The sequence below is a fragment of the Talpa europaea genome (assembly GCF_964194135.1).
Source record: "Talpa europaea genome assembly, chromosome: 11".
NCBI classification, from domain to species: Eukaryota; Metazoa; Chordata; class Mammalia; order Eulipotyphla; family Talpidae; genus Talpa; species Talpa europaea.
The window spans coordinates 1,342,556-1,366,312 of NC_140078.1; the positions used below are offsets into that span (position 1 = coordinate 1,342,556).

Genomic DNA, 23,757 nt, shown 5'->3' on the forward strand with positions numbered 1-23,757 from the left:
CCCTGCATGGGGCAGGGGGTGGGGTGCAGCCATCTGCGCCGGAGGGCAGGCTGGAGGTGCCTCCCGTCCCACCCACCTCCTCCTCCTCTCCGCTGTCCTCAGGGAAACTGAGGCACAGAGAGACCCTGTGTCTGAAGCAGGATTTCCCAGCCAGGCAAGGGCAGAGTCAGGCCTCCCTCCCTCCCTCAGCCCCACACCCCGCTCCTAGACACCTCGTGAGAGCCTCCGCCAGGATCATTCCGAGGGGCAGGTAACCTCCCGTGGGCTTGACCAAGGGGGGACACGAGGAGCCCCCCACATCCTCTCCGCCTCCCTCCTGTTTTTGCTCAACCTGGCCTGAATCCCTCGGATACTTATGCAGTGACCGCAGGCACAGGCTGAGTCACAGGGGAAGCCGCTCTCGCATTGAAGTTGTCTATGAATAACCCTAAAACTGGAAAATTCACCAGCAGACGCTTGGAAGGGGACCATGGCCGAGCGGGCGAGGACGCGGGGAAGTGTATTCAGATGTGAGCGACGCTGGGCCTCGCCTTTGAAGACAAGTCATGTGAACATCATCACAGCAGAGGGAAGCCAAAGAGCTGGGCTGTAAATTCCAAGTTGTACAAAATCATACCAAAAGCAAGTATAAAATTTTATTGAAATGCAGCAGCATAAATCTCTAAGTTTTTCCCCTCCCGTGTGAGGAGTTCCGCGTGGCTCCGAGGAGTCCCTCCCGGGCTGGCTGCGGATCAGCCGCTCCCCGCGGGCACACGGGCTGGGGTGCGGGGAATTTTCTCTCGCTGTTCCGACTTGCACAATACAGAGGCTGATTTAATTTGACAGCAAAGTAACACCAAGCCCCCAAAATAAAATTACTGAGATGTGAAACAGCGTCAAAACTCCAATTAGTTTTGTGCCGTGCAGCTCCTGGAGGAAGCCTGAAAGGTTGCCGTCACGATGCGCAGGCATCCGTTGAAGCTGCAGAGATTACTAAAATGTAACCCTCTAATTGAAATTGCTCAGAGCACGAGATGACAGAAAGAATCAGAGGAAAATAAGTGAATTTTCCCCCTCAAAAAATGACTCATTACAGAGACGGTTCTGTTCGCTTGTGACAGGGCGTTCCTTCGAAGGAGCTGGGAAACCAGACGTGTGCGAGCCTGGACGGAGAAGGCACCGGGCACGAGAGACAACGTGCTGGCGTCGGGCCCCACGGAGGCTCCGGCCGGGCGCAGCAGGCAAAGGGGATCCGCATTTTACCCGGCAGGGGCAGTTCCAAGTGTATTTACAGCTTCCACTAAGGAGGCGAATCGCTCCGTCCAAACTCCAGGGCTTGAATGAATCTGCACTTGTCCCAGGTCACACCCATCCCTCAGCAAACCCCCCCTAAGCATCCCAAACTCGCTCACCGCCTGCGCAGCCGCCCTCGGTTTACTGGCAGAGGCGGGGGGCGTCTGACCGCGTGGCTCGGTTGTCCTCCTGGTGGACGCCGTTTGGCTGGAGGAGGCAGTGGGGAGCCGAGGCAGGCGCAGGGCGGGTGGTCGGGCCACGGTCCCGTGCCGAGATTCCTGGACGCGACCAGGAAAACACCCACAGGTGAGCCCCAAGAGCACGCGGGGACAGGTGAGGCTGAGTTGGGGTTGCCTGGAACCCGACGGTGGGCGCTGGCCCCCAGCAGGGTCTGGCTCTCCGCCAGCCTGGCCTTTGCTCCGGGGCACCCGCCCTCCCCAGGCTCAGATTTCTATGACCAGCCGGTCCTCGTCGTCACTGCTGGTGTCACTGAATTCCACGCGCGTCTGCTTCCTCATTCCTTCCAGATTCCTCTTCTTGATGGTTCTCGCGAGGGCTGCGGGGAACCCTGCGGGCTGCCCGGGGTCAGCAGGAGCCGCGCCATCCCTGGGTGCCGTCGGGTCTGGCCCCCGACGCCCCCCGTGGTCGTTTCCTGAGGGAGGGCAGGGGGCAGCCACCTGCCCACACCCCCGCTGCCCCCTGGAAGGAAAGAGCGTCTCGTGCCTCCCTTCCACTTGCTGAGAGCCGGCTGAGCCTGGGCCCGGAGCTGGCGTTTCGCGAGGAAGTTTTCCTGTGGGCCCCCATGGGACCGAGCTCGAAGCGCCCGGCCCTGGCGACAGCTTTCCAGGCAAAGGCGACGGCGCCCTGCCCTCTGCTGCGGCTTGCCCGCCTGTGGAGCCGCGTGCAAGCGTCCCCCCCGCCGCCCAGCCATGGCGCCGGGGCTCCGGGCCCTGAGCCCCCAGGGCTGTGAGGGGAGCCGCCGTGGAGCCTGCAGCACGGCCGCAGGGAGGGGACTTGGGGGGAGGCTCCTGAGCGCCGTGGCCCAGCGAGACTTGCCCCCGGGAGGGCGGCAGGTGGGACTCAAGCAATCCAATGCCAAGATCCCTGCCCAGGGGCAGGAGGCTGGCACGGGCCCCGGCCCAGCCAGGGGTGGAAGGCAGCGGTGACCCCGACGCCTCAGCTGTGTCCTGAGGACCACGATCTCCAGCAGGTGGGGACGTGTCCTGCAACGAAGCACAAAGGGAAATAAATGGGGGGACGGTGAATCAGAAGGAAAAACGTGGGGTGAGACATGCTCTTCGATGAAAACAAGGCCTGGAGGGGCTAGACTCCGGGGCTGGGCTTTGGGGCGCCCTCAGCAGCTCTTCCATAGTTTCCTGCTGACTCAAAAGAGGTCACGAGATTGCTGAGGCTTTTCTGACTTCGTGAGACACGAGCCACGTGGCTGTCCACCAGCCCTGAGGGTCAAGCTGAAGTGGCCGCTGCTCAAGAGTGGGTGCTACTGCACAGGACCCCGCACGTAAGCGCCGTCCAGATTCATGCTTTTCAAAGTGCCTGGATTCGCCATTCTCAGCTGGCACCCCCTGGCACCCTCCCGGTACCCCTGGCAGGGTGTCACGTCGAGAAGGCAGTGTCACTGTTCTACCCCGGTCTGAATCAAGGACATGCTCGGGGGGTCGCATCAACCACCGCATCTTCCCCGCCTGTTCACGCCAGAGCCGCCCCCTCTTTCAGACACCAAGTTTGGAGCTGTCGGCCTCGCAGGCTTTCTGGAAGTGTCAGCATGTGTCCCCACAAGTTCTGCACCCCGGACAACTGGACAGACACAGGAGAGCCACACAGAACGGGGACAGCAGAGAGGAGAGGAACTCACGCGCCTCAGCCCCGCCGCGGTGGCGTCCACTCCCGCGGCCCCGGCAGTGCTCCCGAGCCCGGCTCCGCTGCCGTCCTCCCGCGCTCCATGCCCACCACGAAGGGGCGGCTCTGAGGTGGCACAAGCCAACTCCCCCTGCAGCTGGGGACCTGCAAGAGGGGCGAGAAGACACATCGGAAATGACATCAGCCAAAGGGGCTCCCGTGTCTTCAAGGCCAGAGTGCCCCCCGCCCCAGTCTACTCGATTCACCTCCAGTGACGTCTCCACCTCTGCCAGGAAAGAAAAGACAAAGCCAGTCCCCAAACTAGAAACATCCCTGACGCCGGTAAATAAACGCCGCGTGGGGCCTCCCCCAGAGGCCTCTTCTGCAGGCCAAGCCGAGGCTGATGCTCCTCCTCCGGCCATGCCACCCTGGGTGGCAGGCGGAGGGGCTGGCTTTGCGAGGCTGCGGTTACGGGAGCAGGGGGGCACACAGCTGAGCCCCGGGGTGCCCTCACAGCATCTCCCTTCTGAGAGTGGCTGCCTCCCCTCGCCCCACTCTCTCTTCCACTCAGAGAGACCCGGATTCCAGCCAAAGGGGCCGCGGAGGACTCACACTTCACGACCCTCAGGCCAAGCTTTGCGTGTCTCTCCGGAAGCCCTGAGGCTCTTCATTGGAGAGGACAGGAGAGGAGAGGACAGGAGAGGAGAGGAGAGGAGAGGAGAGGAGAGGAGAGGAGAGGAGAGGAGAGGAGAGGAGAGGAGAGGAGAGGAGAGGAGAGGAGAGGAGAGGAGAGGAGAGGAGAGGAGAGGAGAGGAGAAGAGAGGGTTCCAGCCTTGATACCCCTCCCGCCTCTCCCACCTAAGCCACGTCCTTGCCTTTGAGTTAATAAGCCGGAGTTCAATCCCGGCCAAGGAGCTCCCCGCAGGGCGCAGCAGACCCCTCCCGTCTCCCCGCCGCTCCCCTCGGCAGTGGATCTCAGTGGATCTGCCTGTTCTGCTCCCCACTCTGTCTCTGGGGGATCCTCTCACCCACCCCCACCTCTGGCCTGCACCCCAGTTCTTGCAGGCATAAATAAATACTCTTTTTAAAAAATTGTAAAAAACCTTATTTCTTTGCTTGTCTTCCTGGTGCTTTCTCCTTTTGTCCCTAGAACGTTCAGGTCTGACTATTCGCCCTCCCCAGCAACCATCTATTTTTTCTGATATTCTCTCCTTTATTTTCTGCTCCGTCATTGTATACAATCTGGGGAAGCATGCGAGTGTCTGCTTCTGCCATCCAGTCTGTACTGCCGAGCACCCCTCACCCACCCCCTGGCCACATGGCCTCACCCCGTCCTCCTCCGTCGGGGCGGCCGGCATCTCTCGGTCCATGTCTCTTTCCTCTTCCCTCTCCCCCGACGTGAACAGTCGGTTGTTAGCACCAACGCCAGCCTCTCCCTGCCAAGTCTCTGTCCTCCGCTACTTTGTCTTGGTCTTTCTTTCTCTTTCCATCCTGCTCCCGAAGCCCGAATATGAGTCTCTGCTCGTGCTTGGGAGTGGGAGGCACGAGGCAGCTGGCCCTGGGCGCCCCGAAGTGTCCGCCCTGGCTGCCGTGGGCTCCCTGAGTGTCCTGCTCACGCGGCAACCCTCATGGCAGTTCTCCTTAGGGGTCCTGCACAGGCAGCTTCTCCAAGCAGAGACCCCAATCTCCTGCCTGGAAAGTAGGGGCCCGGCTGCCAGCAATCTGGGGTCAAACTCGGTAAGAGGGAGCAAGCGCCACACTTAGGGGCAACGATCGTGCCAAATGAGCCTGTTTTCAATGCAGCCCTCACTCCCTGCTCGAGAGGCCAGTGTCCAGCATTGTGTGCACCCCAGAAACAGCCCACATATTCCACCATGGAGAGGAGGGGAGCAAGTGCAGAGCAGAGGGGAGTGGCTGCGGCTCAGTGGCTCCGCCCATCTCCATTTCAACCCCACCTGGTGTCAGGGCTTCCCCACGGTGCACACAGGATGATGCCCCTCCTGCGCGGTCTGCCCTGCCCTAACTGCTCCCGCATTTTCAGAGGACAGTACAGGCGCGTTCCGCCTCCACCTGGAGCTGACCGCACAGGCCTGAGTCCCAAAGGCAGGGACCAGATGACCCAGTGCAGTCTCCCCAGCAAATCAACTCTGCAAAGCTACAGAGACGCCCTCAGTCCGGGCAGGAAGCCCAAGTTTTCATTACTCAGTCTTGCCCCAGCACCGAGGCGCGGGGACCGTTGCGGGGACTGACCACAGCAGCAGGCTTTGTCGCCGCGTCCCGGGCCCTCAGCAAACTAGACACCGTGCTCCCCCACGAGGATGCTCCCCACAAGGATGCTCCCCACAGGGTGCTCCCCCATGAGGAACGGGAGAGCAAACAGAGGTGCTCCAGCCCTGGGAGCCTCTGCCCCAAGGGGGCAAGGGAAGAAGAGACAAGCAGGCCGGCAGCTGACTCCAGGCTGTGAAGAAGTGAACACAGACTGGGGTGTTCCTGAGGAATGACAGAGAGGGGCACCACAGGGGTGGGGTACAGAGGCCACGGGGGCTCAGGGCGCTACAGGGAGCGGGGGCATCCCCGAGAGTAACCGGGGGGCTGACTCACCCCCCAGGAAGCTCTCTCTGGAACAGTGACACCTGAAATGAGACCTCGGGGGAGAGAGAGCCGGGCCGGTCCCGACGGGGAGCAGAACCCGACGCTGAGGGGGAGGGTCTGAAAGTTCGGGCATCGCTGGAGGAGGCGGTGGGCGAGGGGTCTGGGGGACCGAAGGCAGGAGCTGGGAAGGGGCAGCTGTTACTCTGCGTTCGCTGCGAGCCCAGCGTCTCGCCGGGAGCTACATCCTCAGAGACGCGAGGGGTCAAGGCTCTGAGAGTGACCTGGGGGGTGGACGCAGCCCTGGGTAAATCAGATGGACTCAGGATGTGTTTTCATTTCCACCTCGCCCACGCGCAATCGCCGAGAGCTGAGAAACGATGACGCACGTCTCCACTCCAGCCCCACTCCGAGGGCCCCGGCCTGCGCCCGCAGCGCCCGGCTATTCATTCCGTTCAATGAAGAAGTCAAACCAATTAGTATAGAGAAAATAATCAGATTGGCCAAATGTCTTCTCAACAGGTTGTTTGGGATTTGAAGCTTCAGGGAAAGGCCACGAACGCATTTGCCCAATAGCTTCTGACTCATCGGAGAAAGCAAGGGGAGAAAATCCATAGATCTCATTTGCTCTTGACCTACAGTCTACAGAGGAAAGTGAGTTAGCTTTCGTAATTGTGAAAAATGCCCAAATAATGTCACTGAAGTGTGTTAAACTAATTTAGATTATGGAAGAAGGATGCTAACTCGCTTTTAAATGAATGGCCTTTTCTAGCAGGCGGAGCGGCCCCGTCCGGCGTGAAGGCCCCGAGCGTGTCTGCCTGGGCTTGGGCCTCGCATCCGTGAGTCATTTCCTGTGTGTCCAGAAGCGGCGGGCCCGGCCGTCTCCAAGGCACCTTCGGAAATTCGACCGTCCTTCCCAGGGACGTGACTCTTGTCCGAGAAGTCATCTCTCATCCCAGCTCCGGGCACTGTTCCGTTCTCCCCTGATTTAAAGGCTGCGTTTTTAATAATTCTCCTCAGAAATAATTGCCAAGCCGTGTTTAGAGGAAGAGACTGCTTTAAAGTGTTGTCGGGAATTTAAATTTAGCCACCTTGAAAAGGCCATAGGAAACTGTAAAATAATTAGAAAGAAAATGGAATGAGGAAGCCTGGTAAGAAAAGTACAACGCAACGGAGAAGTCTTGAACGTTAGCCCTGGTCCGGGCTCTCTAATTCCTGAGCCTTATTACGACGCTAATAGATGTACTGCCCTAATATCATTACCTGAAAATGTAAGTAATTTGTTTCGTTTCTCTCAGTTGCCCCAATACACCGCAAACTCTGTGCGTGGGGAGTTGGAACACCTGGCATTGCAAGCACTAAAAATCAGTCTGCACATGGGCCTTCGAAGCCAGGTCCAGGCGAATGGGGAGGCAGGCAGGGTCAGCCCTGGATGCAGAACTGATCTGAGACTCAGCTGCTGGGAAGCACCCCCTGCCCAGGGCTGCGCGACATGCAGCAACCAAAGGGTGCAGTTATTGCACCGAAGGTTGCGGGCCGAGAGCTGAAGGGAATCACTCTGTGGGCAGCTACTAACTCACTTATTTTGAGCCCATTTTTCCAAAGCCCTATTTTTCCAGCCCCCCTTTGTTGAGTACCACGTGCCAGAAACTTCAGTGAGTGACAAGCAAGACAGACATCATCATGGAAGTGACAGCCCCATGGGGGAGAAACTCAGTCAGCCAATGCAGGACTTTAAAAAATCACTGAGAGGCCTCCCTGGTGGTGCAAGGGGTTAAGACACAGCACTATGAAGCTCTCTGCAGCCTCTGCAGCACGAGTTCGATCCCCGGCCAGGGAGCTACCCACATGGCGCAGCAGACCTCTCCTGTCTCCCTACTGCTCCCCATCAGCAGTGTATTTCAGTAGATCCCCCTGCTCGGCTCCCCACTCTGTCTCTGGTGACTCCTCTCACCCCCCCCATCTCTGGCCTACACCCCAGCCCTTGTACGCATAAATAAATAAATCTTTTTAAAATAAATACATAAATCACTGAGCAAATGCAGTAAAATACTATGAAGGACAAAGCAGGGGATGCTGGGAGGTGGTGAAATGGGACTCTCGTGCCCCTGTCAACAATGGAAAAACCTACAGGTTGGAGAGTGGAGCCCAGCAGGCTATCAACTCACCCCTGTGTACACCAACATCACCTCCATAAAGAGAAAAAGAAAAAAAGCATTCCCACTCCGGGCTGGTTTTCTCTCTAATAGTCTGATCACTCGTACGTGTAATTATTCAATCCGTATCTTCAAAGTCTCTATTGCACATCAGACGTTGTATTAAAATTTTTTTTTGCAAGCAAATTAATTTCCTTCCACAATCCTACCACAATTCTTGTTTATAAAGCTCTGCAGCAGCAAAAAAAAAAAAATAGTGGCTGAAAATGATGGACGGAAGCGGCTCCGTTCCCCTCGGCAGAAGCCGGGGAACATCGATTCCAATCAGAAAATGGGGGGGGCGCAGGTGGGTGGTGAGTGGCAAGCTGCAGCCCCCAGGTTAGTTCCACTGCAGAAGGCAGCTCGAGAGAGGACCAGAAAATGTATTTATCAAGAACAGCCCAGGGTGTTTCTGTGCTATCCTAATACAATCTTTTGAAAGTTTGCCTCTAAGTAATCACCAACGAATCTTTTATTTCAGAAACCACTTTTCTTAGTGGTTTTCATCTCTTTTCTATTTCTCTGATGAAAGACAATCAGGACGAGGACTCTTCCCACACAGACATTCTTCACCTAAACTATGTTTAGTGCAAAGTGGTGTTTAAAAGCTGCTTTTATCATGTCCAGACAACAGGCGTGACTTTACAATACAGAGCAAAAATAGGATTATGAAATCATGGGAGGGAAAAAGCAGGTGACAGAAGAACTGCCATTTGGAACATGAAATGTCAAGACTGGCTCCAGCAAATGGACTTGATGTGTCATTCCTTTAAAAGTTTCTCGTTGCTAAATGAAAATTGCCTACACGGGGCTCTTCCTTGGGACATAATTGATACACTCGCAACAGTGCCTCATCTTTCCTCAAGATTTACACCCTAGAAGGAAGGAGAAATTATTCTGTTTCAGCAATTTCAGAGCACTATGACTTAACGAATAGCTTTAGGGAAAGAATTAATACCTCTCTATTAATTCTAATGAGGAAAGATGTAGGGAAGTCGTTAGCTCCTGTCAGAGAAGGGGAGTGAAGGCCAGGCGACGCGTCCCCGACCTTCCTGCTTCTTCGGGACCCGGGACCCAGGACCCGGTTCTGAGGAGAATCCCTGTGGGGACAAGAGGGAGGGCTCCGGAGAGAGGCAGCCCTCGGAGGAGGCCGGACGCCCTAGCAAAAGCAGCCCCTGAGGAAGACCCGGTGAACAAAGGCGACCCCCCCTTTATTCCTGGGATTTATTCAAACCCCTTCACACCGTGTTCAGAAACCCTATCTGTTGCGTGTCTGTAACGAGGTGAAGCTGTTACTTCAGAACCACCTGTGATCACAGCCGGTTCTCCATCTCTGCTCCCAAGAGGCGGGGAGGCTGCTTTGACCACTGGCCTGCAGCGGCGGGAGGGGCACAGCGCAGGTCTCCTCGGGTCCGGCAGACCCGGGTAAAGGGGCGTCCTGGAGCCCTCGGGGGCTCTCACAGACTTCTATTGCGCTTTCACATGTGGTACGGCAACCAGGGACAGGGCAGGCAGTGGCGCGGGGGGGCCAGGCCCCCAGCAAGTCTTCACTCTGTGCTTCTCTGCCTTCTTCCTGCCCTTCTCTCTCCTGCCTCTCTCCTGCTCCTGCTTCTCCCGGCGAATATTTCTGCACTCCAGCCGCGGCCCACAGACGTAGACAACACAACCTCAACAACACAGCAAATGCAGGCGCCCCATCAGGCAGGGCCGTCCTAATGGCGGGGGCCCCAAAAGCCTGAACCCCATTTACCCTACATTGCCCCTCGGAAATTTTCCCCAATCTGGATGAACCGGGCTGTTGGAAACATTCGGTGACTTTAAGTCTTGGTGGTGGACACCATCCCACAACACTCCTCCGTGAAAGCGAAAATGGAAGCCTATGGGATGCAGAGCAGTCGTGGGAGCCCCTCCGGACCCCGGGAAAGTTGGCCTGAAAACACCTTTAAACCTCGGATCTGGTAATCAAAGGGGGGCGCTGGTGTCTGGAGACTTAAGGGGGGTTGTCCTGACTTGCGGGTGGGGTTAGCGGTGCTGCTAATTGCCCTGCAGTGAGGATGGGCCCACCACAGAGAAAGATCCAGAAGAAGGTCAGCAGGGCTGAGGCTGAGAGCCCTGGTTTAATGCCAGAATCACAAACCCAGAGCTTCAGGACATATGCCACGGGGGTGGGGGGGGGGCGCGGGCTGGCCCCGGCGCGGCCCCTCGGCTCCCCCCGGCTGAGCTCCCGAGTCACCGAGAGAGCAGTTAGCCAGGTCTGCCCATTTGCCAAGAAAACGCAGAGATGTGGATTCCCCGCCTCCAACACTGGCAATGAATTGATTTTCAAACAACCCCCTCATAACCTGCAGCCTGTGTCTGGGCGGGCGCTTGCTGCGGAGAGGAGAGGCGAGGTGGTGGGAGCTCAGGGGAGCCCTGGGGAGCCTTCTCTCAGGCTTTGCTCTTTCACTAAAATAAAACAAACTTTCTTTTAAAAAATAAACTGTTAAGAAACTATTGATGGGCGAGTGAGCCCTTTTTTGAAAAGTGATGGGGTGCTCTCCCATGGCCCAGCATCGATACTGACAGAACATGCCTGGACCCAGCACTAGCTGGGAAACTGAGCATGTGCGTTTCTTTCCCGAAGCGATAGTTGCAGCAGGAAAACCAATCGGCATCAACAAGAAAGCCCACCAGCGGGGGAAGGGTCAACAAGTAAGTGCTGGGCAGCCGTCCTGGGGGAGTTTATGTTGTTATTGAAACGATCCGTCTGTCTATACAATATAGACCTGGAGTTATTTACAAGAAGCACTAAAAAGAGGTGCAGGTTTCTATGTGCAGTATGATCTATTTGTGCAAAACAAAAACAAAATAAAGTGCCTGGCCCTGTTTGAATGGACATGGAGACAGACGCATCCGCCGGACCCTGGCAGCCTCAGGGGGCCAGGAGGCCGGCTCAGCAGCCATTCCTTGGGAGCACAGAAGCTGCGTTCTTTGTCACAACACCACGATGTTGCTGTAGAGGCTGACAGAAGAATAAGAGACAAATAAAAACGTTGGCTCAAAGATTCAGAGTGAGAATAATGAGCACGTGGGGTGCGCCCAGCCAAGCAAGGGCCAGTCAGTGCAGACAGAAGACGCTGCCGGCAGGAGATCAGCCCTCACGCCCTAGGAAGGAAGTCTCATTTCTCAGGCAGAGGAAAGTTGAGACTGACCAAAACAAGAGAAAAGAGACATTTCCACCTCTAGCCAAGTCTAGAGTCTGCCTCTACTGTCCTAAGTTTTTGGAAATTTTGCCTCTTCTGAGTAATTGTTTCTCAATCTCTTTTTTTCAGAAAACCACTTTTCTCCTCGTTCGAATTTCTCGCCTGTGTCTCTGATGAAAGGCAATCGGCTTAGAACACTTCACTTACCATGTTCTCCAAAAAAAACATACTGAGTGGGCAAGTGTGCTTAAAATCTTTTGGTAAATTGAAACTTTAATCATGCCCAGACAATAAGAAAATGCCCTAAAATAAAGAGAGGACAAATTGTGAGGAAGAAGGAAAGCTAAACGAAGGGGGGCTGGGGGACAAAACAACAACAAAAAAAACCCTGCTAATATTATTTGAATTATTTAATGCCAAACGGAATCAAAAGAACCTACTTTATGGATCATTACTTTAAACTTTCTTAACTCAAATGAAAATTGTAGGGAAAAAAAGTTCAGCCATTGGAATATAATTGATGTGTTTAAGCAATTGCCTCATCATTTCTTAAGATTTACACCCTGGAGAAGGAGAAGTTATCCTGTTTCAGCAATTCTGTAAGCAATATTACTTAACTAATGGCTTTAGGAAAAGAATATCTCCCCATTAATTCTGACAGGAAAAATAATGGTTCAGAGCCATTAGCTCTACGTGGAGACGAGGGAGGGAGTAGATGCGCCAACCCTGGAGTTCAGGCGCCATTTTGTTTCTCCTCAGAAAACATTTTGAGGTGATTTGTGAGGGAGAGAGAGACAGAACAGAGCAGGAGCAACTCATAACTGACTAACACAAGTTTAAAGGCTAAAAGGAAAACAAAAATCTAATCTCCTTAATTTCAGAGCATTACACCAGCAGCCTCGCTTAATGTTTGACTGTTTTACCTCTTCAACACGATTAGGTAAACCTTTTATCTCAGAGAGTACCTGTCAGAGAGGTTCTTTCTCTCTCTCTCTCTCTTTTTTTTTTTTCCTCAAGGAAAGCTAGCTGCTTTGGTGATGTTAGCCTCAGAGGAATTTTCCCTAAACTATGTTAGTGGGGAGAAAATCCAGCTAAAATAGTTCAGTCACTTAAAAGCTGAGTTACGTACAGAATCCTAAAGAAGAGTCCGGTGAGAGATGAGATGAGGAGGAAGAACAGGACGGCCTCCTCCGGCCTGGAACTGAAGCCCAGCTCCACCGGGTGGTGCCGTGTATGCTGAGGGGAGCTGACGAGACTGGGACACGGGACGGGAGATGCACAGAGGAGACGCTCTGAGTCCACCTGCAGGACACCGGCCTGTGACTGGGGTGAGGACCAGCCCAGTCACCTCAAAGAGCCGCCGGGAACCAAATGGCTCTTCAGACGGGACCCTCCAAGGCCCCCATTGGAAAGACAGAAAAGTACATTTTCAAAAAACCAGCATAGGGGCCTCCCTGGTGGTACAAGGGGTTAAGATGCAACCTATGAAGCTGTCCGCAGCCTCTGCAGCATGAGTTCTATCCCCGGGCAGGGAGCTACCCACATGGCGCAGCAGACCTCTCCTGTCTCACCCGCTGCTCCCCTCAGCAGTGGATTTCAGTCAGTCTGCCTGTTCTGCTCCCCGCTCTGTCTCTGGTGAATCCTCTCACCCCCCACACCTCTGGCCTGGCCTGTACCCCAGCTCTTGTATGCATAAATAAATCTTGAAAGGAAAAAAAAAATGAGCATATTCCTCTCTCCTCGTGCCAGTCTCTGCCTTTGTCATTGCCCAGAAATCATGTTTTATTTTAGAAACAGCTTTTCTTTGCGGCCCTCATTTCTTTTCTATTTCTTTAATGAGAGGCCACCGATAGAAAGTTTCCCTCTGAGATTAAGTTTTTTCTCTGAAAGCTATTTAGTGGGAAGTCATGTTTAACAGCAGCCCTTCAGTTAAAAGTCTGCACCCGGACCAGAAGCTGGACCTAAAATGTAGACAGTGGACACAGGGGGAGGGAAGGCAGCCGCTGTGCAAAGTGCCAGCTGGGCCTGAAATCCAGGAGGCCGAGATCGAAATCAAGACTGTCTACTCTTTGAATTATTATTTTCAATGTATCTCGTTACTAAATGAGTCTGTAAAAGACAGTCCATTTCTCGAAATATAATTGAAGTACTTGAGAGAGCTCATTTTTCCTCAAGATTTGCATCCTTAAAAAGAAGAAATTGATCCATTTCAATGATAATAGCTGGGAAGAAAGATCTTCCCTTTTCTCCTTCATTAATCCTGATAAGAGGGAAAAATGAACTAATTTCAAAGGAGAAACAAAGACGAGAAAGAAAATATTGGAGTTGGCTTCATCAATCCTGGCTTCCCAGCCACCTTAGGGGGAAGTCAGTCTCTGAGGAAAGACATGTTCAGGAAGAAACCGGTTCTCGCCTCAAACCAAGCCTGCAGATGGCAGGACCTGATTTCACAGGACCACAGGCACAGGGGTCGAGGGACACGGCTCTGCTCACACGACTTGTTTAGATTTTCTCTCTGGGGCAATTTTCATTCTTCATAACTCCTGCCTTTCCTTTTACTTTATCGTGTCGTATAGGAAAGGCAAATGCTTGGGAAACGGAAAACTCTCCCGCACAGGTATTTCTTGCCAACAACATGGACAGAAGAGTCTATTGAACCATTCAGTAGTGTAAAACCTTGTCCATGCACAGAGCTCAACATCATTCCTTAAATGCTATTTAGGAGAAAGCAACCCGAGAGAAAAGGAAAAGCATAAAAGCTGGCCCCAGACACTCTCTGAGAATTTTCGTACCAAAATTGAGTCAAGGATGTCTGTTTTCTGGCCTGTGTGTGTGAGTGTGTGGTGTGTGTGCGAGTGTGTGGTGTGTGGGTACGTGCATGAGTGAGTGTGAGTGTGGATGTGGTTTGCTTAAGAGTCATCAAAGCTCAGCTGTGCTGTTGTTGTTCCCTTGGCTTCATCTTCATCTTTTCTAGAGATTCCCACCTCAAAAGAAAGCCCACTTCTGGAGTTGCAATTCTGTAGTGATGTGACTCAAGTAGTGGGTTTTTTTGTTGTTGGTTTTTTTTTTTTTTTTTTGGCTTTTGGTTTTTTTTTTTTTTTTTAGCAAAAGCCTCTATGTGGTTTCTGTGGATCCTGACCAAAAAAATAAATTAATGAATAAAGGAAGTTGTGAGTTCTTTCAGACCAAAGTTGGGGGGGGGGATCACAAGAGGGCCTCCCTGGTGACACAAGCAGTTAGGACACAACCTATGAAGTTATCTGCAGCCACTGCAGCACGAGTTTGTCCCCCGCCAGGGAGCTACCCACATGGCGCAGCAGACCTCTTCTGACTGGCCCACTGCTCCCCTCAGCAGTGTACTTCGGTCAGTCTGCCTGTTCTGCTCCCCACTCTGTCTCTGGTGAATCCTCTTACCCCCCATATCTCTGGCCTGTACCGCAGCTCTCGTATGCATAAATAAATAAAATCTTTAAAAAAAACAATCGCAAGAGTTTGCTCTGCCATGCTAGGGCACCTCAGAGACTGGAACTTTACTCACATAACCAGGAAGCTGAGACACAGGTAAAGGGGACGATTGTAACAAAAGGAAGAAATGGCCAAATGCCTGCAGAATTCTATTCAGTTGACTCCTGTCCTCACACCAGCTTTAGGAAGTCTTTTAAGTCGTGAAACTTGTATCTCAAGTTTTGTTTTGTTTTGTTTTTCACTTAAGAAACTATCTCCTGGACTGTCCTCTTTCTTCCTCTCAATGTAATCAGCCTGGTTAAGATGTACTGGAAATTCAAAAGCTCAGTTTACACACACACCCAGAGTTCACCTGAAGTACAGCCAGGATGACCAACGTGACATTAAAGGGAGCTAGAGAATTGCAAGGAAAGAATTCTGCCCCAGAAAGCATCTGTAATCCAAATTAATCAAGATGTTTCGTTCCTAGATTTCCTTTCGGAGCAGTGGTGGATGGAAAAAGAACCATCTAGAAAAGCGAGGCATTGAGGCATTGAAAACATCCTTGCAACTTCCCTGGAGGCATCAACTCCACCACCCTCAACAGGAGCCCACTTTGCAATTCTAATGCAACATGGGAAAGGGGGTGTCCCTGTTGTCTGGAAAAGGCTGTAAACAATCTTCTACACCCAGAAAATTCCACCTGGAGCAACGGTGGAGATGAAGTTGGGGGGTGGGAGGCAGGTGCAGGCTGATGCCCGGACACAGGGGCAGGCAGACACTCAGGCAGATGGGGGAGGAGGGGACTTGAAACATGGAAACCTTCCCAGAGGGGAGAAGACCACCTTGAGAAGCATGTCAGCCTTGGCTCCTCCTGGTGGGGGCCTGGGGCTGGACAGGGTGGGGCTTGCCAGGCCTTCCCACACAGCTGTCCACAGCTGGGCCACAAGGTGACCTCTGAGATGTATTCCCCATAGGGGTCACAGGGTCTGCTTCAAGTGTGTGCAGAAGGGAATGACAACTGAAGCCAGTAGGCGCCACAGAGGCCCAACAGCAAGCGGTTGTGGGGTGGGGGGAGGGGAGATGGCCTTCAGCAGTGGGGATGGAAAATTTATTCAAGAAATCTTCTAAGGGGCCTCCCCGGTGGCGCAGCGGGTGAGCGCTGGGTTGCGAAGCTGCCCGCAACCTCTGCAGCAGCCGGTTCGATCCCCGGCTGTTCCCTGGCCACCGGAGGAGGGTCCCGCATGGCGCGCAGACCTCTCCTGCCGCCCGCTGCTCCCCTCAGCAGTGTCCTTCGGTCCTTCTGCCTGCTCTGCTCCCCGCTCTGGCTCTGGCTCTGGTGAATTCTCTCACCCTCCCGAGCTTCTGACTGTACCCAGTGCTTGTATAAATAAATAAATAAATCTAAGGAAAAAAAAAAAAAAGGAATCTTCTAGGCTTATCTCTTAAAATACATTATTACTAAATTCAAATCAGAAAAAGAATACACAGCTTAAATTATCATGGAGTAAACTAACATAATGGTTTTGAAATAAAGTAGTTTGTGCTATTTCTGTGAATGCTGACAGAAAAATAATGAGAAAATTGCAGGAACATCCATCAAAGAAGGAGGGCTGCTTGGCTTTCTCCTCAGACCCTCCTGAAAAATAAAAAACCAAAAACGCAAAAGCAAGGCAGCGTGGAGAAGGCAGAAGGAAAAATGTGAAGAGTTCGAACCCCAGAGGTCCCCGGGAGGCAGAACAGAGGGCCTGCCTGGGCGGGGGGAGTAATAACGATCATTATAACACCCCACATGCTTTCTATCACTTCAAGGAGTTTTCAACATCTCTATGCAAAAGCAACCTTCAACACTACTATTTTGAGAAATTATTAGTCTATTTTACCTCGAATATTTCTCTCCTGCAGAGGAAAACAAGGCTATCCGTTTTCCCTGCCCAATAGCCTCCAATCCCACGTTCACCAAGAGCCACTGCCAAGGATACTTCATTATTATGAAAGTTCTCTCAGGGAAAGAAATCCATACCCAGCCTCTAATAAATACAAGGGGGAGAGGACGAGAGGAGATGAAATCGCACGAGGTAGATAATAAAATTTAAAATAGGCTTTAGTGTAGCCGTGCACCCTGCGCATAAAACCGCAGCTTGCCGCCGCCGCGATGCTTCGATGCTTCGGAGTGTGGACTCTGAGCTGGAACGGGGTGCCTTGGATGCGGCTCCCTCACAAATATCAAAGAGGAGGGAAAATGAACCCCTTTCCTCCTGTGGCGCAGCTTTAAAGAGAAAGCACTGCAGGTGGGCTTCCCATCTGGGGGAAGGGGCTGGAGCCCACCCCAAGCACCTCCCCTGTGCAAGGCCTGAGAGGCCTCGGGTTCTGAGAAGGAACCCTTGATGGGAGTCAACGAGTCAGGAGAAAGACAGAGACAGGAAAAGAAGGGGGATGAGAAACAGGGGAGGGGGGGCAGGCGGAGAGACAAGGAAGGGATGAGTAAAGGAAGGTATCAAAGGAAAACCAGACCCTGATGTTTCCCCTCCATCACACGTTGCCGTTTCTGCAAGTTTTAGATATGCCGTCCCCAAAAACACATTCTAGTCTCTTAAATCCCAAGAAATAAGGTTAATTCAGAAAAAAGAGCCGCATCTCTGCACTGACATCAGATCCTCTGCCCACACCGGGCAGAAGCGCGTGCCCGCCAGGCACCCCCAGGACGGTGCGAAACATGCGGGTTTTGCCAGAACTCGTGGGAACGCGAAGATTCCAATTCAACACGTTCAGGCCAGGATGGGCCGGGCAGGCCAGCGGGAGGGTGCCCGAGGGCGGGAGGGCTGAGCGAGTGCTGGCTGGAGCCAACAAGAAGAGCCTTAGTGGTGAGGATCAACTACGCTAATATGCCGCGAGCCGAGCAGTGTGCGGAATCCAAAGATTTTTTGTAGGATGAGCGCGAGCAAGAGCGAGAGGGTGAGACGCCAAGTAGATGGGCCGGAGGATTCGGGGGCTTTGGCCCAGGTGACCCAAACCAGCCCCGCCGGTCTCAGCGGGCCTCAGCCAGAAGTCTGCCTACCAGGCAGCGCACAGGGGAGGGCGGGCCAGGCTGACCGGCAAGAGTAAGGAGGAACCCCCACATGATCATGATCCCAGCAAAATCTGGAAGTTGAGGGTAAGTTTTCAAGCTCACGGAGTCCCCCGGAGAGGTCCAGGCCAGAACCGGAGCTCCGAGCCTCAGCGAGGTGCAGGCCAAACGCGGAGCCTCTACACTTGGATTTCGAGGGACAGTGAACACTTTTAGCCTAAGTGTGTTGTGCGTGATGTTTGGGGCACACGGAAGCTAAAAATACATGCTCGCTGTTTATCTGAAACTCAGCACTGATTTGGAGGTCCCTAGTCCTTTTTGCTAAGTCTGGCCCCCCACCTTAGGCTGTCCAGACAGGAGAAGCTGGCGGGACCGTCTGTACCCAGAGAGCCTAGTGGGGCTCCAGGTGGGGGTCCGCTCTCCCCAAGCAGCCCTGGGCTGGGAATGCTGGTGATTTAGAAACAGCTGCTGGTGAGCAACTACTAGCCATAAAGCTGTCTTCAGACGGTGGAGAAATAACATACGGGGTGCCCCCAAAACGCCAGAACCAAGCCCCGGGAAAAGACAGGGCAGGTAGCAGTACAGGCAGCCGGAGCGTTCGTCTATGGTTTTGAAGAACTTTTCGACCCCGCTGTGAAAAAACTACAGAAAAAAGTCTCTCTTGAAAAATTATGTCTCTCTGGGCTCAAAATTATTTCCCCCCCTCCCCGTGTCGCGTGGACCCAGCCTTTCCAGTTTTCCTCCCCAAAAGGCTCCCTCGCCCAGACCCCCGGGAGCCCCTGTGAAGTGTGGCCCCCGATGCTGAAGGTCTGTTTCCGGGGCGAGACCTGAGGCTGAGGGCAGCGGGCAGATGGGGGCCACGGGTGAGCACGCGTGGGGGGGCGGAAATACAGCCGCCGCCAGGAATCGCGGGTTTGGCACATTTTCTCGATGAAAATCTCCCTCAAGAACTTTCGAGCCGGAGGGGAGGGGAACAGCCCCGGGGCGGGGGGGCACTTGGGAGCTTAGCTGCTGTTGTTAAAACGTGGCTGGCGAGGACACTGCAGGGGCTGGGGTGGACTTCCCGCGCCAGGAGCAGACACCCCGTGGCCCTCACCCGGCCGCCCGCAGCAGCCGGAGAGCCGGGCCCCGCCATGCTGACCTTGCGGCCCGCGGGGGAAATGAGTTGGCACAAGGACTTCCGAGGGACCCAGGAGGCCGCGCGGGTGGAAGGTGAGGGATTGATGGATGGCCAGGCTGAAAACTCAGTATCCTATTTCCTTCCTGTCAGTACAAGACATTTGTAACCTCACTATGCAAAAACAGCCTTCAAAAATTCTATTTTAAAAAATTATTAGTCTATTTAGCTCAGAAATATTTCTCCCCGTCCAGGAGGACCCAAGGCTATCCATTTTTCTCGGTGAGCAACAGCCGCCCGCCACCTCCTCTGGCCGGGGAGACAGACTGCTCCATTATCAGGAAGGTTCTCCGAGGGAGCCCAGCTGAGCCCACCCGCTCGTAAATCCAGGCGGAGGCGGTGGGAGCCCATGAAATAGGACGGGGTGAATAATAAAATCTAAAATAGGTTTCGGAGTGGAAATGAACCCTGTGGCTCTTTATTTCTCGGCAGGTAACACCTCTCCTCAGATTGCAGGGCCGGGGTGCGTTTTCTCCGCGAGGACGCTCGTGCAGTTCCCAGCACTTATTTTCAAGGAAACTAAAAGTAGCTGACCTTCCCATAACATTGGGGTTCAGTGGAAGGCTGTGGTGAGCCCTGGGCCTCACGTAGCCTCGCAGCGGCCTGGGCCGTCTCCCCTCCGGAAGCAGGGCCCCCGGGCCTCCCGGAGCGGGCACCGGTGAGTGGTGGCCGGGGCAGAGTAGGCCCCGGAGGGAGCGGTGGCCGGGCAGGGCGGGGGGCGGCAGCGGACGCTGTCTGGGAGGAGAATCGAATTCTGCGGGTGGGAGTCTTCACGTCGGGAGCAAGGGTGGGGCCTGGCAGGGGAGCCTCGAGGACCTGCTGGGCCAGGGTAGACCCAACAGAGGTGTCACTTAGGAGCGCACTGACCATTTGACAGGATGTGGTCAGGCCCTCGGCTCGGGGTCTTGCCCAGCCCGGCTCCCTCCTCCAGCCACAAGAACACACCTGCTCCTGGAGAAGGCTCTTACCACATGCCCACCAGGGCACCCCCAACTGTCCCAAGAACCAGGTAGGTCCTTGCACCACGGCCTCTCTGTCTTTGTCTCTCTGTCTCCTCTGTCTCTGTCTCTCTCTGTCTCTGTCTCTCTGTCTCTCTGTCTGTGTCTGCCTCTCCTGTCTCTCTGTCTCTCTCTGTGTCTCTTGTGTCTCTGCCTCCCCCCCCCCCCCCAAGAGGGCTTGAGAGAACTCTCCAAGGCCGCGCCCCAATCCCTGCCACGCATTTGGGACAAGGCACAGATGCTTCTGTCCGGCAGACGAGACTCCGTCCAGCAGCCACTCCCAAAGGGCACCCTGGGCAGGAGGCACCACGGGGGGCTGCTCGTGACCCTGAAAGCCTGGCTTTGAAGAACTTAAATTGCTGGCTCTTTCCTCTCTGATTTGGGTTTTGTCATGGTTTGGTGTCTGTTTTCTTCGCTCTCCCCCTGCCCAGCACCCCTTCGCCCTGCTGCCCAGGCCTGCCCCACCCGGGGGGGGGGGGCAAAGTCGGGAGGAGACTGGCCACCAGGCTGCCAGCTGGACAGCTCACCGCGCCGTCCCAGTTTGGCAGGCGGGAAGGCACAGTCCTGAGAGACCGTGTGCTCTCGCCCCACGGAGAGGGGGCCTCCTGGGCCCCATGTCCCCATCTACACAACGGGGGCAATCCTAGAGGTCTGCAAGGCCAGCGGGGAGAAGCAGGTGACCCGGGGCCGTGGGGTTCTGGAAGAGCGAGGTTCTCCCAGTCCCAGGGGTGACGCTTGTCATCCCTCGCTTGCTCACCCTGGCTTGTGGGCCACAGGCAGGACCCTCCTTGCATGACGCACGCGATCCGCCTGGACCGTCAGCTTTTCCTGCACCCACATCACCATGAGCAGCTCACACCACTAGCTCACACTATTGGCTCACACTACTGGCTCACACAACTAGCTCACAATGCTACCTCACACTACTAATACTACTAGCTCACACCACTAGCTCACACCACTAGCTCACACCACTAGTTCACACCACTAGCTCTCACTACTGGCTCACACTACTGGCTCACACTACTGGCTCACACTACTGGCTCACACAACCAGCTCACACAACTAGCTCACAATGCTACCTCACACTACTAGCTAATACTACTAGCTCACACAACTGGCTCACACAACTAGCTCAGTAAACATCTCTCCATGAACAATGAAAATCAGTCTGATTCCCAAGCTCACACTTCATTCCTCGGAATAGCGAGCAGACCCCCCGCAGAGCCCACCCTCCCTTTAACGGGGGCAGATCCGGGGGGGCCTCGTTCAGGGCTCACTTAGTGTCCAGCCTCTCCGGGGGGCCCAGGGCAGAGCTGGACGGGTTTCACATTTGGAGAGCTTTGCAGAAAATCTCCTTTTCTGATTAATTCACAGCGGGTCTTCCTCCCACCCCACCAGTGAGGCCAGTAGCGGACTCTGCTCCCTCTTCTCGCTGATTGTAATCATATTTAAAACCCTGATCTTTTTCTTTTTTTTTTTAGCTCCATTTAATGTCAATTTGCATTCATCAGGAATTGGGGTTGTTTTTTTTTTTCTTTAACGGTCTCTGTACAGGCTGAGTATGCATCTCGAAGGTCACAGGCCTGCGTCTGAGGGCAGCTTGGAGCAGAAGATGAGGGGTGTCCCTCGTGTCAGGGGGCCTGGCCGTGGGGGGGGGCCATGCATTCCAGGTGAAAAGCCGGCTCACTCGTGTGTGCCCCGGGGTCCTGCTCCCTTGTGGTACCCACAATATTAATCTTCTTTGGGGGTGTCCCAGTATATGGGCAGCCGCTCCGAGTGATCGTGGGGCGCCCAGAAGAAAGCACAGTCTGGCTTCCCCGCAGCCGCCTTCTCCTGCTGCCGTGGGGTGCTCCACGTGGACCTGGGGTTTCCTGCACCGCGTGGACAGCACGGGCAGCCCCGAGAGGAGGCAGGAAAGGCCTGGCTCATAGATGCGGACTCAGGCGAAGGCCCCGGGCCTGAGGGGCGTCGCCTGCTCTCTGAGGTCCCGCGGCAACTCCATCTGGGGACGGGGTGAGCCCGCTGCGGGGTGTAAGCAGAGTCCCAGCTGCTGCGCTCCAAGACCCGGCCCGGGCGGCGGGGTGGCGTGGCGATGGCTCCTCTGAGAGCATTCACTGGGGTTTTCTTCATAAGGAAAAAATGGATTTTCACCTTCTTACTAGCACCGGCCCATGCAGCAGGGCATGCGTGTTCCTTGCCACCTGGTCTTTTTTCTTAGTAATAAGAACCTGCCTTCTAGTTGGGGTGCATTTCTGCTCCGCCGAAAACCGTATTTTCCAGTCTTGTTTGCAGCCAAGTGTGAAGAGTTAACTGAGTTCTGGCCAAAGAAATTTGATCTATGCCAATTCCAAGGCACGTGTATGGTGAGATGGTGTCAGACGGTGGGTGGGAGCAGGATGGAGGATGGAGGATGGATGGTGAGGATGGAGGATGGACGTGTGGATGGAGGATGGATGGATGGAGGATGGATGGAGGATGGATGGAGGATGGACGTGTGGATGGATGGATGGAGGATGGATGGATGATGGATGGATGGAGAGGCCGTCCCAGCAGAACCGGCCCCACGATCACTGTAAGATGAACGCGCCCTTCATCTTCCCCTCTGTGTATTTCCTGGTGGCTGGGAAACGCCTCTTGATCTTTGCGTTGAGAAACAGAGGGAAACCTTCTCTCCAGCCATAAAGGACAAATAGCTCCCCTTCCTGATGGAGAGGTGACCGGCCCTGAAGTCATTTATGGAGGTGGTGCTCTTGGGAGAAACTTGGGGGTGTGAGAGAAGTGGAAAGAAGTTAAGAATGTGATATCTGGGGAATTCCACAGGGGCTCTGGAGTGTGAATTGCATGATAAAATTTGTCCCACTCAGAGACTGAAGGGTTTGGCAGTCATTGCCCCCCAACAATCTGTCTATAACTACGGGGACCCCCTCGACTTCTGTGTGTGGAGAGGGTGAAGTGGTTCCCATCAGCCAAGCCCAGTCCTTGGGGGAAGAGCAGAAAGGACAGATGTCAGCTGTTGGCACCCCGAAGAGCTAGGATGAGGGGGTGGGTGGGTGCCCAGCCTGACAGGGTGCCGGCGCACCTACTCCCAGCCTAGAGCCGCCGACGGCAACCCACGGCACGGGGAGTGTGACTGACCGTCGGACACTGCTTGATGCCTCGCCGCGCACCCAAGAGTAGGGAGAAGGGCGTCTGCTGCTCTGGAATCCAGCAGCCTCCTTCCTTGATACTCCCCCGGGGCACAGCCCTTCTCCATATAAACTGGCTGACTTAGAACCACCAGCTCCCACCCCGGCATGGACAGAGGCTACTAGTCTAGCCACACAGAAGGTTCAGGACGAGGCACACGACCCAAACTGCACCCCACCATGCTCAGCATCGAGACTTGGAGTAGAAGGCTCTCCGAAGCACCCTTGTAAGGGGGCAGCATTGACCCGGGGCCCCCGAGGGCCACCATGTGCCTGGGGGTGAGGACGACACAAAAGAAAGCCAATTCGGAGCGGAAGGGCCCGACACAGGTCCCTGGAGTGCGGCCAGAGCCCCAGGATGCACCCCAGAGCGTCTATCAACACAGACATAAACCCCATAAACCACATAAACCCCAAGTCGGGCGTCCGTCCTGGCCACCGAGACATTTCTCAAGTCCTTGTGCCGCCGAGGATGAAGTGGTGGGCGCCATGGAAACCTGATGACTCTCCCTCGTCCTTCTAACTGTTAAGATTTACCCCCAGGAGCCCCCTGACGACAGCCACAATTCAGACCCTGATGGCCACTTCCAGCCCCGGGAAAACCAACTAATGTGTTTGCGGACGAGACACAGTCATGACTTCGGTGAAGGAAGCTTGTCTTTTCCACACAGAGGCATTTCTGACAGACATTGATGAATCTAGTTCCCCTTTCTTCCAAGCAGAATAATAGAGAAATCATCATTTTCTTCCTTATCTAACTACACAGATGACGGCTTCGTGACGCCTCA

General features: G+C 54.5%; 1 protein-coding gene across 1 annotated transcript in view; it reads right to left on the reverse strand.

Moving 5' to 3' along the window:
• Positions 1-1,715: 1,715 nt before the first annotated feature.
• Positions 1,716-23,757, reverse strand: part of ZNF831 (zinc finger protein 831) — a gene marked incomplete at both ends in the record, with an annotated part of 46,409 nt that continues 24,367 nt past the window's right edge. Inside the window, 3 exons of the mRNA XM_084246601.1 lie at positions 1,716-1,924; positions 2,270-2,495; positions 3,146-3,294. Of these exons, the coding sequence (XP_084102727.1) occupies positions 1,716-1,924; positions 2,270-2,495; positions 3,146-3,294 (584 nt within the window). The remainder of the gene's footprint in view (positions 1,925-2,269; positions 2,496-3,145; positions 3,295-23,757) is intronic.